General features: G+C 44.1%; 1 protein-coding gene across 5 annotated transcripts in view; it reads right to left on the bottom strand.

The window, feature by feature from the left end:
* rapgef2b (Rap guanine nucleotide exchange factor 2b) overlaps positions 1-18,469 on the bottom strand; it is a 143,805-nt gene extending 125,336 nt beyond the window's left edge. For all 5 annotated transcript variants that reach the window (XR_014599575.1, XR_014599576.1, XR_014599577.1 and 2 more), the window contains exon 1: positions 17,753-18,469. Coding sequence is in view for 1 of the 5 variants with exons in the window: in XM_084041990.1 (XP_083898116.1) it covers positions 17,753-17,821 (69 nt within the window). In the remaining 4 variants the exon portion in view is untranslated. The remainder of the gene's footprint in view (positions 1-17,752) is intronic.
* Between the last annotated feature and the right edge of the window lie 892 nt (positions 18,470-19,361).

Below are 19,361 nucleotides of genomic sequence, written 5' to 3'. Positions count from 1 at the left end.
AATCAAACGTTCAGTTAATCATTTCACCCCATAGTTTTACTGAGGTTACGTTTAGGAATATGGTTAGGTTTAGGCATAGTTTTACTGAGGTAAAGTTTAGGAATAATAAGGTTAGGTTTAGGCATGGTTTTACTGAGGTTACGTTTAGGAATACCTGGTGGCGACCGTTCTTTTGGGGGCGAGCGTTCTTGTATACGCCTAATATAGGACTGGACTGGAGTGCATCTCTCAAAAGAAACAGAAGGCATTAGACTCTAGTCACCGTAGCCTAACTTACTCATCAGTTACATTGTAAAGTGATCATTCAGTCCCATTCAGTTTCAAATTACACAGTTTTGAAAAACAGGAAAAGAACCAAAACTAATAGGTTTCACAAGGAGCAAAAGTAATCATGTCAACCTCTAGTCGAAAGAGTGTGCGTTAGGGCTCCAGAGTAGATTTAGTCAGTGACTTGCAACAAGTGCAGCTATAGAAATAGTTTAATCTCATCGCCTACATTACAAAACTATATGAATACAAGTCAGCAGTGCAGAGTGTCTGTGATCATGCTGAAACCCTGTCAAATTGGAATCCTACTCATACGTCATAGATTACTGATGTCACAGGCTGGAGCCACTCCTCTTTTTATTTGGATCCCGGGATTCCACATCACATAATATTCTTGTGTATCTGTGATCCGCGTCCACCACTTTTATTACTTTAGTGGGCAGCCAGACTCTCTGTTGATCACACACACACACACACACACACACACACACACACACACACACACACACACACACACACACACACACACACACACACACACACACACACACACACACACACACACACACACACACACACACACACACACACACACACACACGACTACATTTCATAGAACAACTGTCTCAACAACCAAGTCATTCTAAGGTACGCACGCTGTTCCAGTCCTCTACTGTATTCTGTCAGTATACTATGAACAGAGAGACAGCCTGGCATTGTTTATTCAGTCATATGTTGGACTGCAAGCCTGAATCATCACACACCACACACTGTAATGTCAAAGGCATGTCTCAGTCCCCTATGCTCACATTCCATTGAGATATTTTTAAAGCCCAAAGTAGAAAAAAAAAAAACAATGAGTTGGAAGTCAGCGCCTCGGAAACTCCATCAGCAAGCCAGTAGACCTCACGCCACAGAGCCAACCACAATCTTTACATAACTCTGCCCAACACTCGCTTGTTTGAGAGACCGGGGGGAATAGAAACCATTCCCTTTGCCCAACCAACACGCAATATTTACATGGCTGCTATTGTGTTTCATAGCTAAGCTACTAGCTGCGTCTGTCATCGGGTGAAGAGCTTCCTGTTAAATTCATACAAATCACTGTTGGAAAAAGTGACGTGTTCAGCCTCAGGGGAAAAAAAAGGTTGAAGGACTGAAATTAAGAGAAACTAGAAAAAGTGCTCCTCGGAGCACAGGTCTCCGCCAGGTCAGGCACGTTGTTGTGGCCTCCTTGTGGCGCAATAATAGGCCAATGTGAAAAGGGCGCCATTTATTCTTAGGCCTTTAACGGCAATCGGACACTGCATTCATGATATAAGCCATTTTGTTCCAAAAATGTGTTTTGCTAAATTAGACCTGCTGGTGGCGCTATAACAGGCCAATGTGAAAAGGGTGGCATTTCTTCCTCGGCCTAGTGGGAATGTGCGTGTGAAATTTCACGGATATCGCAAGCTGCGTTCATGATTTGAGGCATTTTGTTCAAAACGGACCAATCCTGCAAACTTTGGAAGGCAACCTTAGGCAATGAGGATGGAATATGGGAAATCGGACAGATCCGTGTTGATCACATGACTATGGAGATACTGTGTACCGATTTGCATGACGTTTGGATAAAATCTGTAGGAGTAATGTCAAAAAATGGGTTTTGCACAAATCGGCCTCCTGGTGGCGTTATAACAGGCCCATGTGAAAAATTTGGGCCAGAGGTTCCGAATTGGCATCAAGGGAGTGTGTGTGCACAGTTTCGCAGCGACCGGGCCAACGGTGCCGGAGATTAGCTGCTAACGGGCGGACAGGACACACGGACACACGGACGGAGGGACAGGGGGTAAAACATTTACGAGACAATTACGGAACACTTGAGTGTCAAGTGACCTTGACATTGACCGTTATACCCTAAAGCCTGTCTTTTAAAATGTAAATGTTGGTACTTAAGTACAGTTGTTCTCAAAATGTTTATGTCAAGGACCCCTAAATTGATATATATTTGGCTGCTGACTCCCATCTGAAAAGGTTCTGTAGAGACCCCTAAAAGGGAAGATGTGTTCAAAAATTGTTCCAAAACTTTCCAACATTTTTCAAAAAAAGCAGATCTACCCTAGGTCCATGCATTTCACAATAAAAACAAATGACTGATGTCCTTTAGAATCTTTCTTATTACATCCTTAATATTTTGCAGGGTTTGAATGGTGAACTTCAGATAACGGACCGCAAACACTGTAGTCCGCAGGGCTTTGGACAAACTCTTCAAAAAGCACATGGAAACATCTGTGTCCACATCCATAACAAGGATCACAATTAATCTTTTCGTCACACTAATCCTGCTGAAGCTGGAGCAGGAACAGCAACAACCGCAAGATTGTTCAAGAAAACAAGCAGCTGAGAGAAGCTTATTGCCTAATTTATGCTTTGTCATACAACAGCATCGCGCGCCAAACATAGGCGATCTACAAGTCTCCACCGCTTTGTGAGAGCAACACAGTGTGGGGCTTGTAGATCGGCTGTGTTCGGTGCGCGACACCATCATATGACCAAGTATAAATTAGGCATAAGAGTGAACGCTCAAGCTGTTCTGCTCCACTGACGTTTCTAATCCTTGCTCTTAGGGCTGCAAAGATCCATTATTTTCTTTTCTGTTTTTGATGAATCAAAACAATTGACTAAATCAACAAGTCTGACTAACCACTTAAGGCCTATTTGATACCTTTGCCGTTCTCCAGGCTCACAATGCATTGCATCGTATCTTTTCTTTCCTTCTTTTCTCTTTTTAAACTCGTCCTCCCAAATCAATTATTTCATTCAAATGTATTGTTTTTTATAATCTATTAAATCAATTAGTTTGATTAAAGTTCTTCCTGTGCACAAAGCTCAGATGTGAACTGGCTCAGATTGTGAGCTGATTAAAAGGTGTGTTGGAGATACCTAATCTGCCAACCCGTGCTAATTGTTGTTTGTCGAGTCGTGCAGACTGAGCACTGGTTGAACTTCTGATATTGAACACTGCCAGGGTTATAATCTGACCCGTGTGGCTGGAATGTTAATCCACATACCCCGTAATCCAGATATATATTCTGATCACAGTTATTAGTAAGGATTACTTGTCTGGTCGATTAGGAATACAATAGGCTACATTATATAATTATATGTTTTGCATCTGAAACAGTGGCGGAACAACTGAAAGCCGGGCCGGGAGGCAGAGCACAGTGATCAGGCCCCCCCCCCGTGCCACCACGCACGCGCGCGCAGCGCGCGTGCGTGGGTGCACATCCCGCGCGCGAAGCGCGCGGAAAATTTTGCGGGTTTGGGTCGGGTCGGGTCACCTTTTGGGGGGCTTTTTGTCACTTTATTTCGGTTTTAGGGTTAGGATAGGGTTAGGTTAGGGTTATGTTGTTGCTTTAATTAAATGAGAGGCGGAGAGGCGCCGCGGAGAGGTCGCGGCCCCGGCCCGGTTGCGGCGACCGGGTCGGGGCCGCGACCCTGGAGGGCCCGGCGGCCGGGCCCTCCAGGGTCGCGGGCCGGGAGGCGGCCGCCTCCCTTGCCTCCCCGGACGCTCCGCCACTGATCTGAAATACTTCTCTGTCATACTGGCTGGTTTACTGTGATTCTCCTTAACAGTTGCATCTATCGATTCTTTGCCATATTGCTGTTTCTGGAAACGCTTCTCCCTATCCATGCCAAGTCATAACATCTTTCCACTCAAACAGAGAGCGTCTCCTTTCAAACCCCAATGGTTCTAATCAGCCCCCCGCCCACAGGAGTGGCCCAATTCTCTCACAACTTGCTACAAAAATCGCTCATGAAAAACTATATAATCTCCTACGTTTCATTTTCCACCTTCACATGTGTCTCCTTCTCTAATAATCAAAAAGTGCTATATATTTCATCTCGCAATCTACTTCCGGATGATTCGTTTTGCACCTTCTCTTGCCACATCGGTCACGGGAAAGAAATAAGCACTGCCGTGGTCTATGGAAACGACGAGCCCAAAAGTGCACCCAAATAAGCCCACAATCGCTTATACAAACAGTCAGACCTGGCAACGCAGCCTACGCCAATCATGCGTGAGAGATCTACAAGCTATGGGGCAGAGACGCCACCGTATCTTAGCAACAACTACAGCGCTCACTTTCATTGGTCGTGTCACGCTAAGAGCAGTCTCCAGACAATGGCATCTCAGAGAGCTTGCTGTAGTGTTTATATATCTATGGCTGTAGCCATCACAGTCTAGCCTGGGTGCCAGCCTGCTTCGCTGCGTTCGGCGGACTTTTTTTCTCTCTCCAGAGAGAAAAAAAAATCCGCCGAACGTAGCGAAGCAGGCTGGCACCCAGCCTAATCACAGTCAGTCGCAGCGACGACGGACAGGGCGCTGTGATAGCTGCCATGTCGCTAACGCTAACGTGGTTGTCATGCCTGCAGCGGCTGTGCAATCACTTTGTCAACAATGCACGTTCGTGTGGTGAATGTCAATATTGCTGCTCAGTTAGTCCACTGTAGATGGTGTATGTTTGTGTGTGTCTTCTGGAGAACTATGTAGCTCCACAGCAACTACAGTAACTAACGTAATGGCAGGACCGCCCCGTGCTACGCATGTTAGGCTGCATTATGGTCATGTAGTAAATTCAGATAATTTCGCTCAGATTAGAGCAGTGCTTATCAACCCTTTCAGCCCCCCCCCAAATAAACGTACTTGATCTGGGGACCCCCCCATTCTGTTTGACTCCGTTCCACAAGTAAATATTGTGAAAATAGCCAATCTACAAGTTCGAAACGCCTCACGTTGAGAGGCTTTGTAAGCTTGTAGATCGGCTATTTTCTACATGATTGCCTCTTTCTTAGATTATTTGACAATGTGGCCCATGTTTTTATAGTATAGTTTGTTGACTACTTTTGTTGCAGAAATGGTCATTTCCTTTACTTTCGTTTTTTTATTGTCTCCGCCAGGCCGAAAGGCATGGCGCAAGACTATATTTCACCCCCTGTCCGTCCGTCTGTGATAGCTAATCTCTCACATCGTTGACTTGATCGCAGCGAAACTGTGCACACACACTCCCTGGATGCCAATTCAGAACCTCTGCCCTATTTCTTTCACATGGCCCTGTTACAGTGCCACCAGGAGGCCGCTTTTTGCTAAACACATTTTCTCACAGTACTCCTACATATTTTGCCCAAACATCACGCAAATCGGTACACAGTATCTCCACAGTCATTAAAAAAAAAGGCTCTTTCAGATCTTTCATATTCCATCCTGATTGGCTAAAATGGCTTCCAAAGTCTGCAGGACTGCTCCGTTTGGACCAAAATGCCTCACATTATGAACACAGCATGCACTTTTCCGTGCAACTTTGCACCCACATTCCCACTATGCCGAGGAAGAAATTCCACTTGAGATTTCTCTAATCAGCCTCATGGTGGCGCTATAACAGCCCGATGTGGAGAGTCAGTGAGAGCTGGATAAACGAGGTAAAATGTGTCAAAAGGAGTCTGTACGGCTGTCGATACATGAACACATGACGTCGGTCGGAGAGGAGATATTGTGTCTTTTGGACAAACAGCAGCGTGGTGCTGATGTTTGTTGTGTGAAGCAGCTTAATGTCAGAGTGTTTGTGTTGGAGCGCCTCAGTGCGGCTGCAGAGTTCATGTGCAACCTCTTCCAGAGAGAGACAGAGACACTAGAAACTGGACATATGGACATTGATCTACACACTGCAGGTATATCTGCTACACACACAACATCAAACTAAACACTACAGGTATGATGCAGCGTTTGCATTCCAGCCAGCATGCCAGCGTAGTTCCCATATGGTTTCAAGGTGGGCTAAACCATATGGACCCCATGTCAGCAATGTCAGCGGCATCCACTTCAGTCCCAACTGCGATGCCCATGCAGGCTATAAGTAGCTTCTACCTGGCCCTTAGGTGGGCCCCAACTAGCCATGTTTATGTGGGACCAAGGCGGGTCCTAACTGGGTTTGCCCATGCAGGCTTTAACTGGGTTCTACCTGGGCCCTAGGTGTACCCTAACCAACCAGAGTGCAGTGCCCATCGCTCCAATTGTTGTGACGTCAGGGCTCTCAATACTGCACATTGGTGGAGGAGGAGGGGCCGCAGGGCGACCGCACACATCGCTGAACCAATGATAGCCCACGGATGTTTCCTCTGGGGATTTACAATCTGCCCCTCTATGCCACATATCATCCGCACTACAGGGTCTTCACTGACCGAGCCACGGCCCCACTGGCCCTCATGACGCTACGCCACTTATATGAGTTGCCAAGTGGCCGCGGGCGCTACGTGGGCGTGGCCGCGGGCTAGACGCGAGCCCCCGCGTAGCGGGGGCGAGCTTCTAGTTAACTCAGTCACAGCTTTTGTTTTACAGAGTGCTTTTGATCCTGATTTGCGCCGTCATGCCTTATGCTAACAGCGGTTTTTACTATCAGCTGGTCCAGAGGGCAGTTGATTGGCTGACATCAGCTGAAAGAGCTGATTCATATCCCTGTCAGAGAGCAGGAGCAGCAGCTGTCATTGTTAATGGATGCCATTGTCAGAATACAAACCGCAGCAACAGCAGTCTGAGAGCGACAGCCAGCAGAAACGTTTGCCGTAAAAAAAAAAAGAAAAGAAAAAGAGACAAATAGAGAACGAAGCCCTGTGCTGACGTTTGTTTCCCTCTCCAATTATGCACCAGGCGATTAAGAACAGTGTTGTTCCATTTCCCTTCGCCGTGCCCCACGGCGCCCAGGGGAGCAGAAGTGTTGGGTGAACATCTCGTTGAAACCTTATCTGTGTAATTGGTCCCCTGAGGGTTTTGTCCGACCTGTAGCTGGTCACGTTTCTACCCTAGGTCCACTCGGCCCGGGCCGGCTGGCCGGCCGCCGCGCTTGCCAAAAAGCCTCCACGTCTAATCTGATCCTCTCTGGAATGTTGGACGGCTTTCGCCCCCCCCCCCTGCTTCCTGCTTTTTGGGTAAAAAACAAACTGGAGACTTGGGAGATGATTATCTGCTCTGATTGAAGCTGGAGAGATCTCCGTGTCCATGAAAGGGTTAAATGACCGACACTCTCAAATGCACGGGGCAGGGCACTCTCCTACCGTTAAGTCAGAGAAAGAGTCAGAGAGAGAGGCCATAATTGTCAGATCTCTTCTCTGCTTTGTGAGTCAGAGTCGACCTTCGACCAGAACCGCACATCCGTCAGATGATGAAACTCCCTTCTCTTGTCAACCCCACCAACACCTCCAAGTCACCTCTGCTCTCTTTCTGGTGACAACACGGCACAGGACTTCCTTTATGTTTTCCAGCAGTAATAATGAGACTGTAATAACAATCAGAACTACCAGGCCTGTTACTGTGACTGACTGAATTTGCTCATGACATTGGCGCCTCGAAACCCTGATGGAACTAATTGTCTCTGGCCTGGTTTGACCTCAAGTGAGCTGTTATCCCAGATGGTTTCCGACCACTTAAGAACAAACCCCATTTTCATTAATCATCCATGTCCCCGTGGAGCTCAGAATCACCTTGTAGGTTACGCTGCCTTGATGCAACCAAGACCCCGGCTGTCAACCCCGCCCCCCATCCACCTCCCAGCCAGGAGGGCTTGCATAATGTCCACATCAGCAGCATGACTGTGGAGGGGTGGATGTGTTGACATTCTCCTTTAAAAGAAATAGCACTTATTGTCTCCATGATTAGGCATCTGTGATCTCTAAGGCAGCGATTCTCAAACGTTTTAGTTTCAAGGTCCCCAATCTATGAACACTGTTATTGTTAAACATAATTTAAGCATAGCTCACCTTGCAAACTGCTGGATCAATCAGTGCCAAACGTTGTATGCACATTGCCATTTCACAGACGTTTTAAACTTTTTGAAATATTTAACTTCAATTTTATAACGGAAAACAATGGGTCACACACACACACACACACACACACACACACACACACACACACACACACCACACACACACACACACACACACACACACACACACACACACACACACACACACACACACACACACACACACACACACACACACACACACACACACACACACACACACACACACAGCTAGACTCTTGCCATGCTGTAATAATAGATCTACAAGCTCACAACATGGCGCATTGCGCCATTGTCACAGGGCATAAGTATGTATAATCGGGCTTTAAGAGTCGTGTGAGCCATACAACCAACCAGAAACATCAACAAAGATGCTAAAGTAGAAAGCAATCAACATCTAACCTTTGTGTTACTTCAGTTTCCCCATGATAACTTGATAAGCCAAATCAGATTGATTCCACTGAAGCAATCTACTGCCAAATATTCAATTTATTTTACAAAACAAACTTTAAAAACTGAAATCAATCCTCAGGAGTTCCATTCAAATATTAGCCTACCTTGGTGGTGATGAGAGGGAATAGCTCTACCAAGTAGAAAGCAGAATAACACTGTCTGGTGTTAGCGCTGTGACGTTAAAACAATTACAGCTTTGGCTAGCTGCTCCATCGATGTCAAATGACTCGGATGCAGTGAGTTTGACTTCCTTCAATTTTACTGGCCCATTTAAACACAAAGTGTACAGGATTGGCCTTTTCATTATTAGATTTAGCTACCGTGGGGCGTCGGCTCACAACAGCCCTGATGTATTCTGAACAGAGGCAGTGTATGATGTAGAAGTAACCCACCAAGCTGTTACTGTAACCCATTCAATCTACAAATGTCTTCTAAAACGGTTTTCTGAAAACTGTATGTAGCCATAATATCAGTGGTTCTCAAACTTTTTCATGTCAAGGACCCCCAAAATGATATGTATTTGGCCGCAGACCACCCATCTGAAAATATTTTGTTCCAGGTTCCCCCCAGAAGCAAAGATTTGAGTCAAAAATGTTCCCTTTAAAAAATATATATATATTTGCACAAATGTTCAAGATTTTTCAAAAATAGCAGATCTACAAGCTCATAGCGCGGCACTCGGTGCTCTTGGGAGGAGGGGAACAGGTAGCAAGGCCTGGAGATCAGAGTGACTGTACCGCAATGAAAAGGTCACAGGTTCGATCCCTACTGGACCACCTGTACTGCTGCTTACTCATAAGTCTCTGTGGATAACAACACCACTGAAGAACCACAACTAGTCCACCACCTGATATTATTAGTATGGTAATCAGTATTTTATTTTGGCCCTTTGTCAATCAATCAATGCCAACGTACGCGACAATTTCACTAGAAAACTTGAACCAATGACGGCTGAGAGCATGGCTCAAAAGCAGCCAATTAGAGACTGTGTTTTTCGTCACTGTGTGGGCAGGTTTTTTTTTTCCCTCCTGAATTCAAGGATCTGTTTTTAAACAGGGCTGAACAACGTCACTGTGACCACTCTCTCTCTCTCTCTCTCTCTCACACACTCACTCTCTCCCTCTCTCTGCCTCTCCCTCTGCCTCTCTCAGAGCTGTGTGACCACTTTAAGCCAGCGCCTGCCTCCACTTCCAAATACAAGAATAACATGTGACATCATTTACAGTTGTACAGGCCTGGTACGGCGTGCGCACACGCACACACACACACACACACACACACACACACACACACACACACACACACACACACACACACACACACACACACACACACACACACACACACACACACACACACACACACACACACACACACACACACACACACACACACACACACACACACACACACACACAGGAAAAGAGACACTTCAGTTCAGTGAGTTTCAGGACTCTGGGAAACTCCACGGTACGTCCAGCAGCAGCCGGTACGACAACATCTCCACAGAGGTCTTTCACTTTGGTTGAACAACGGCAGATCTGCAGGGGGTTTATAAATAAGACTCTCACATGCTTTGTGACTCGGTGACGAAAATGGAACAGAGGTCACACACAAAGCAACGAGCAGCTTGCTGACGAAAAAAATAAACAACAACTCGGCTTTTATGCGGAGAGGGGAAAAGAGAAGCTCCTTCCTGACAGAAGTTCAAAAAGCATCCTGACGTTTATCCTCTTCCTGCCTGTACCCGGCAGGAAGCTGACAGACGGACACTTGGCCATCAACGCTCAAGACACAATAGGTAGAAACCGCTTCCTTCACAGGATGATTAGAGCCGGTAGCTTTCGGCACCGGTTCTCAACGCAGGGTCGGGGGATCCCCAACAGTCCCTGAAGGAGGCTCCAGGGGGTCCCCCTCCCACCCCCCCCCCCCAGCTGAATGACTGATAGATGGGAAACCAATTCGACCCCCCTAAATTGTCTTCGCACACAGTTGTATCAAAATGTGTTACACTGATGATTTGACAGCGTAGATTGGGGTCCCAAAGATATAAATTGCATCAAATGGGGGTCTTCAACAGGGGGTCCAGGACCCCTAGGGAATCCTCAGAGCTACTGTAGGGGGTCCGCCAAATCTTTGTGAGATAGGATTTTTTTTTAATTAACCACCTATTTATTTAATTTATTAACCACTTGAACCCTAGAATTCTTTTTCTGAGGGGAACATTAGCCGAAAATAGCTATTTTTGAAGGTTTCGAAGGTTCGGATGTTTAAATGGTTAATGTCTGAAATGAACAAAAAACATTTACACAAAACCGCTATCTATGAAATCTATGAAAAGGTTTAATCTGCAACACAATTGTATGCAATGTAGGGTCCCTGCTTCATCTCTCTCTCAGCTAGGGGGTCCTTGGCCTGAAAAACGTTGAAGACCCCTGGCCTAATGCGTTTCAGAATCAGGGTCCTTGAAACAAAAAACAGGGTTGAAAATCGCTTGCGTAGAGTGTGCATCCACACAGGAAAAGAAAATTAACGTCTAACTTTAGTGCCACATGATTTAACTAATGTTCCTTCACATGAAGCCGTAGGCTGTGAAACAATGAGGTGTTTTATTGTGAGGCTGCTCTGCTCTGGTAAACAGGAACTAAGAAACTCTCTCTATATTCTTCATTCCATAATTCCAAATCTATTTATGTTTGTATTAAAAATGTACATCTCTTGGAGGCAATGCATGTGACTCATCATCATTAGCTGCCATGCGATTAAAATCGGGCGTATACTTCTGTATTTCACAGAGGAACTACAGAGAAGACGTAGGGTATTCCCCCCCCCCCAACACTACTATGCATAATGATCATCTCTCATCAGAAGTTCCGAATCATGGGATTCAGGATCAAAATTGGTGAGGTTACCCGTTATTGTTTAATTCATTGGTTCTCAAAGTGGGGTCCGGGGACCCCTAGGGTGTTCCAGGGGGTACCCAGCAAAATGTGTAAATATAGCATCAGAATAATTATTACTTCTTATACTTTTGCTATTCAAAAATAGCAGATCTACAAGCTCATAGCGCGGCACCGAGTGCCGCGCTATGAGCTTGTAGATCTGCTATTTTTGAAAAATCGTGAAAATTTGTGCAAATCTTTTAATATATATATATTTTTTAAAGCAAACATTTGTAACTCAAATCTTTGCTTCTGGGGGTCCCTGGAACAAAATATTTTTAGATGGGGGTCCGCAGCCAAATACATATCATTTTGGGGGTCCTTGACATGAAAAAGTTTGAGAACCACTGGTTTAATTTATACTCCGTCAAGGACCGTCATACAATGGAGTCGCACGACTAACAAGTATAAATCAGGCTTTTGTCGTTACTGTCTGAGACCAGTGATGCATGGGTCACTTGTGACCTGCAGGTCCAACAGGTAAACCTGCAATTGAAGCAGATCGGCGTCAGAAAGGACCAGTAAGGACCCCCTCGAAAATGAGATGATGCATCTCAGGGGGTTTATCCTTCCATAAAAAAGGTACTATATAGAAAAAACGTCATAATAAATCACGGGTGGGTGCGAGCAATAGCACTCTGGTCTCTGGCATATGGGTTTATGACATTTACTTATGAGGTTACTGATACAGAAATTCATATTTATTTTACAGTTGTTTTATGTCCCTATGGATTGCCATACCAGCTGATTGTCCACTTGAACACTAGCATCCTTATCCTGGGGGGGAACATTCGCTTTAAAAAATAGCAGATCCACAAGCTCACAATACGTCTCGTTGCAGCAGGTCGTGAATTTGTAGATTTGCCAATTTTTTGGCAAAGAGATTTGGTGTCGAGTGAAAAAAGAGCGCACCAAGTACAGAGGCAACTCGTGTCCAGTTTACAAAGTATAGAGCAGCGGTTCTCAAACTTTTTTTATAGTAAGAATTCCCATAACTCTGAGAGAGTGTATAAATTGAACCAAATGGATTGCTAAATGTACATTTTGTCCGGGTAATTCTTCTAGATATTCTTAGCTTGGGGGGTTAAGCTACAATAGGAGGAAATTGTGCGAGGCAGCCTATGTTCCCTGTGACCCCTGTCCCTGACACACAGGGCAAGGGGGGCAGAGCTGTGGAGAAATGTGCAGGCGGCCTTTGGCTCTGGACACCTGGCTGAACAATAACACAGATGACATGTCATGAATGCAATGCATGCTTCATCTTTACAGCAGAGGAGAGGAGAGGAGACCGTAAGCTGCATCATTTCATAACCAAATACTTAACCACAGTGGCCGTTGCAATTTACAAATATCCGTTTTCTAAACAACAGGTATGTTATTGACCCATTCAATCATTGTGTCATTTTAAGATTTCTTTGGCTATTAAAAAAATAGCAGATATACAAGGTCGCAGCGCGGCACCGAGTGTCGCGCTGCGAGCTTGTAGATCTGCTATTTTTGAAAAATCATGAAAATGCGTGCACATCTTTGAATATATATATTCTTTGCTCAATCTTTGTTTCTGGGAGGGGTCCCGGCCACGAGCTTTAGGAATGCACTGCGGATTTGTAGCAGAAGTTGAGAGTTGTCTAAGTCCCGGGAAAGATGCGCTGTGATTGGCCAGTATTCACTTTGAGTGTCAGTTGGGGCAAACGCAGTCCCCACAACATCATTTACTATTCTGTCGGTACATAACTCGGACGGGGCTGAGTAGGATCAAAGCGAACTTCGCAACGTTCGCCACGGCAACTCCTGCACTTTAGAGCTCGGTGGTGCCTCTCGTTGCTCAAATTCGCTTGAGACTGCGCCCCTCCGTCGCGGTCTGGTCCAAAACTATATATATATATAGCTTATAACTATATTTTATCGGTTATCGGTTGTTTGAAAAAGTATTGTCCCAAGCGGGAGTCGAACCTAGACTCCCAGTGGTAATGGATTGGGAGTCTAATGATTAGCGAGGTGCGCCACTGTGGCCGGTGCTGAGATACGGTATTCGTGCTGTATTAGAATGTCACGTCGCAATTCTTCTAACGTCGGGGCGAGGCGTCCCACCCACTACAAATCCGCCGTGCACTGCCATATCTAGCGTCCCTGCCGTGGAACTAAATATTTTGAGATGGGTCCGCAGCCAAATACATATCATTTTGGGGGGTCCTTGACATGAAAGTGTTTGAGAACCACTGATATTATAGCAAGTGTTTCAGAAAACTGTTCGGATTTAGAAGACATTTGTAGAATCGGCCTCAGGTCTTACTGGGTTAATAACCAAATAATTAACCACAGTGGCCAACGCAATTTACAAATGTTGTTTTTTATAAACAACAGGCATGTTATTAATGCTTCATTTTTTATGTATGTGTATTGCGTATGCAAAATCTGAAGGGAAGATGTGACATGCTAATGTTCAGGTATTTGCTCAGTTTAAATAAACAGAAAGAAGATAGCTACTCAGGTGATTTTGATTCCCGAGGCTAGGCATTCTGCACAGCACTTAGAACAGCTTGTTTTAAAAAGCTCTCTGAAAAACACCTTCCCCTCTGAGAAAATACTGAGGTTGTGGAGACAGAGAGACTCTGGGAGGAATAGCAACATTTCCAAAAGCAATCTAGATCAGTGGTTCTCAACCAGTGGTCTGGGGACCACCAGTGGCCCTTGAGGGGGTCCAAATGGATCCTTATAGATCTCTAACTCTTGAGAGTGTAAAATGAAACCAAATGGACCCGTTTCATTTTACACTCTCCAGAGTTAAATTATTGTTAAACATCTGCGTTACTTAAATAAAGAATTGTTATTTTGATCAACGTTTGCCTGTCATCTCTCCTATGGTACCAACATCAATACAGCATGGAATTGTGGACAAAATCCAATGATAACAAAATATTCTAAGTTTTGGGTCTGAGAGTCTAATTCTCATCAAATGGTGGTCCATGGCTCAAACGCCCAATAAATAATGGACCTTGATATGAAAAAGGTTGAAAACCACTGATCTAGATGATGATTAATGGTGCAGGCTGAGATGAAGGTCGAGTCCCAGCAACAGATCCTGGCCGCTAACCGTTAGCTAATCCTGACAATAGGGGCCCTGTCAAGCCCATTAGGATAAACTGACAGACAGACAACACAAGGTCAACCACCAAATGAACAGCTGAATTAGAAGGATCTGAAAGGTGTAGCCTACAGTAACTATTCCCAACAAGCAGGTCAAGTTTAATAGTGCCAGACTGTAGATCGATATGGAAAAGCATTCTGTCAGTGTACTGCGAAGTGTTCCACAATGCATAGCTATGCTTCCCTTCTCTACGGATTGTGAATGTTTTGAGCTTGATTTGATGTGGTGGTCTCTCCTCCATCCCTGGTCGCAGCACTACCTGCAGTGTTTCTGAAGATGTCCACATTGCACCTATATACTCTAATGCAGTGGTCCTTATTAGATGTTTATCTCTTGAGAGTGTAAAATGAAACCCTATTATACTCTAATGCAGTGGTTCTCAACCAGTGGTCCGGGGACCACCAGTGGTCCTTGAGGGGGTTCCAGGTGGTCCCCAGCTAAATGGTGGACAGTTGGTAACCAAATGGACCCTTATAGATCTTTAACTCTTGAGAGTGTAAAATTAAACCAAATGGACCCTTATGGGTCTATGTTCCCTATATTCCCTACACTCTCAAGAGTAAAACTATTGTTAAACATCTGCATTACTTAATTAAATAACTGTTATGTTGATCAACGTTTGTACCAACATCAATACAGCATGGAAATGTGGACAAAATTGTATCCAACGATAAGAAAATATTCTTTCGTTTTCAGTCTGAGTCTAAATCTCACCAAATTGTTAAACATCTGCATTACTTAATTAAATAACTGTTATGTTGATCAACGTTTGTACCAACATCAATACAGCATGGAAATGTGGACAAAATTGTATCCAACGATAAGAAAATATTCTTTCGTTTTCGGTCTGAGTCTAAATCTCACCAAACGGTGGTCCGTGACTCAAAGTTGAATAAATAATGGACCTTCATATGAAACGGGTTGAAAACCACTGCTCTAATGATTTACAACTACAAGAAAGACACAAACTATTAGGCTTCCTGAGAGTGCAAAGATCCTGATCCTGAAATTCCTGACTTCCTGTACATGCATTGTACTCGTTTAATTACTGATTCTGATTACAGCTTGGACAGACATGGGTGAACAAATTACAATGGATTTCAAACCCTGGCATGTTTATGTTGGTGCAGCAATGTAAACAAATAGTTCAGATTTATAGTCCATTGTTTATGTTTATGGATGAATTTAGCTGCCGGCGATGCATGCCAAATTCTGCATCCTAGTCTTTTGTCAACCCATATTACCATTAGCAACCATCCGCCATGTCAACGAGGGACAGACTGCAGTCTAGTCTGGTTGACAGACCATCAATGACATCAGAATTGTTTCCTCAATAATATCACAAACAGCAGCATACAGGCTTGGCCACCGGCCACATCTTTCTGGTTTAAGTGGTGGCCTATTGATTGCCTATTGTGTGTAAAGCTTTTGTTGGAACAGGATTCAGACCAAGACAAAGTGGTGGCATTAGTCATTAGACTAACTCAGAGATGTATAGCCTTTCGGCAGAGATGAGCCTAAATGAAAGAGCTTTAAATCAGTCTGGTAGTATCTGTGATGGTATAAGTAAAGCTGGGTCGACGACATTACACCACCGGAAACACACACAGCCAAGCTATTTGCATGAACCCGAAACTAGCCATGCACCTAGCATCCCTTCCTGACCGGCATGCAGTATCAGTCAATACGGTGATGATAGAAATATACTGAAAACAAGCAAAGGGAAAACTGCTCTTTTTCAATCTGAACACAGTAAATCCCCAGTGTTAGCTTATCCATTTGTAACTCTTGTCTGCACAAATGTATATCTGTATGTACATTTGTACACTCTCTGAGTTAGACTGACACTGAGGATTTTCCTGTGGAGGCTTCATCCTGGAGGAGCCAGTTGTCAGCAGACTCAGCACTATGTTCCCTACAGCAGTGGTTCTCAACAATGTGGGTCCAGACTAGAGACCCCCAGGGGTCCTTGAAGGGGTTCTGGAGGGTCTCCAGATAAATGACCGGTAGTTAATCTTCACCATTATTACATGTACAAGTAAATACAACTAGAGAACATACAGTACAACAATTACTATATTGATCTGAGTTTCACTGTTATCTCTATAGATAGATAGATAGATAGATAGATAGATAGATAGATAGATAGATAGATAGATAGATAGATAGATAGATAGATAGATAGATAGATAGATAGATAGATAGATAGATAGATAGATAGATAGATAGATAGATAGACAGACAGACAGACAGACAGACAGACAGACAGACAGACAGACAGTAGGAAGAGAAGGAATTCGGGACCAAATGACAAACCATATCAGACCAAACAATAAATAAACAACAATAGTTGTAGGTTGTCTATCGATCAGTAAGTCTATCAATTAGGGGTCTGTGGCCTAATAATGCATAACAAATTGGGGTTTTGAAATGAATAACGATGAGAAGCACATCCCTTCAGCCACCCTGGTTGGTTCTACCAGAGACACTAGAGCTGTTGTATGTTTTGCAACCCCAAGCGTTTGGGTTCAAACCCCAGCACCACAGCCCAGACCTATTTATTATCTCTCTCTGATAGCGGTTCCACGGGATGGAACCTGAATGGCAACAGATTATATACAGATTACACACAGACATTTAACCTGTGAGGTTGGTTGACCACAGGAGGAGTCGAGTCAGTGCATCCTACAATCTGGTATATTAAATTTGATTACAAAAATAGATAAATCGTTTTCACCAGGATTTGCTCCTGCATGCATGTGTCCTGCAATGCCAAGACATTACAGCTAGTTAGATGTAAAACATATATATAAGAAAAATATTGCGAGGTCATTTTTGCCTCGGTTTCCATGGAAACGGACGCAAAAATGACCTCCCAATATTTTGAAAAAATATACACAATGGCTATAAAAAAAATCCCTGCAGGGACATTTTTATATCCATTGTCTATTTTTCCCCCCCTCTTATTATGACAGACTGGTCACCATGTTGCATCAATGAACAGCAGCACAAAGGGCGCAACAACACTGCACGAGAAAACAATACATCATAAACAGCAGCCCAAAAAAAGCTCATCAATAAAATCATCATTTGATCTGTACCTGTTGCGTCCTTTCGGCCGGATTCATCATCACAGCCTGCCGAAAGCTGTTATCCACATAAGACGCCATTGTTTCTGATGATGATTAAACTGGGGAGAAATCCTTCCCCCGTTCAGGCCGGGGACTCTAAATGAATGGTATTATCCCAACAGTTTGCTATTTACACAACAAGCTCCTGGGATGGTCCCTGTGTTGTCCTGTAGTGTGTCCCACAGGGCAGCAGGGCCCAGCCTGTCTGTCTGTCCCCTCTCTCTCTCCTCGGGGTGTCTTCTCTGTCCCCAAAGCCACCAGCAGCCACCACTCCCCAGGAGAACAACTTATTCTATCAGACTAACAGAAGAGGAGGAGAGGCGAGACTGTCCCCCGGTTTGTCTGATAAACTGGTCGAAAAACGGTCGCGGTATCAGGGTATTAAACCGATTCCGTCACTGGAGCTCATTAAAGACAACATTTCTTCTTGTCTCCAGCATTTCTGCTGTCGACGAAAAAAATACATTCCCCGTGTTAGAGAATACCAGAGGGTGGAAAAAAGAAAGAGAGAGGAAAAAAAGCAGCAAAGTAGGTCCAGACATTAGGCCGTTATCCCGACGATAAAAACAAGGTGTCCATTGTGAGAGGTTAGTCGGCCTGGACGCTGGTCACTGAGAGAATGTCACCATAAAAAGCATTTTTGGATGGGTTTACTTTAAAAGTAACGCTGGCTTGTGTTGTATTCCTTCCACCATGGTGACAGGAACCACTGGCAAGTCACACCAGGATGCGGAAATGTTGAGTTTCCGGTCACCGACTTCACAATAAAACCACCATATAGTTCCAGCCCATAGAGGTATAATCATAATATATAGTTCCACCCATGGAGTTAAAAAATAAGGATCCATGCTCCTAAGGAGCTGCATACCATACTAGTGGTGGAAAAAGTACTACATTTTTTTTTAACTTTAAGTAAAAGCATCGATACTGCACTGTAGAAACAACACTCTGTTAAGTAAAAGTCTGGTAATCAAAATTGATTTTGAGTAAAAATGTAAAAAGTTTTTGCATCAAAATAAACTTAAAGTACCAAAAGTAATACCCATAATGCAGAATGTCCCATTTCACACGTTTTCAAATGTATAAAATGTATAGCAATCTTTTGAAAATAGCAGATCTACAAGCACGTGTCACATCGCGACGCATTGAGAGCTTGTAGATCTGCTCTTTTCAAATGGACGAAAATGATATAGGGCTGAAGTAGTTAAAGTATGTTTTGTAATAATAATCCAAATCTACAAAGTAACTAGTAACTGAAGTTTTCAATAAATTATAGTGGAGTAAAAGTACATATAATATTTGCCTGAGATGTAATTGAGTAGTAAAAGTATTGAAAATGGGAAATACTCCAGTAAAGTAAAAATCCCTCAAAAGTGTACTTAAGTACAGTACTTGAGTAAATGTACTTTACACCATTCACCACTGACAGCTATACCTTATTTTATTCCCATCTTCCCGTTGATATTCTTTCTGAAGGCCAATTAGTCCCACTTCCGGTGTTTCTCTATCTAAGTGTGGCTGACATGACAGAAGGGGAGGGGCTACTGGGCGAGTCCACTTAGAAAAAATGGAGCTCGAG

The sequence above is a fragment of the Gymnoscopelus microlampas genome, assembly GCF_963454915.1.
Source record: "Gymnoscopelus microlampas genome assembly, chromosome: 18".
NCBI classification, from domain to species: domain Eukaryota; kingdom Metazoa; phylum Chordata; class Actinopteri; order Myctophiformes; family Myctophidae; genus Gymnoscopelus; species Gymnoscopelus microlampas.
The sequence above is the reverse complement of the archived record's forward strand: the minus strand, read 5'-3'. Positions and strand labels throughout refer to the sequence as shown.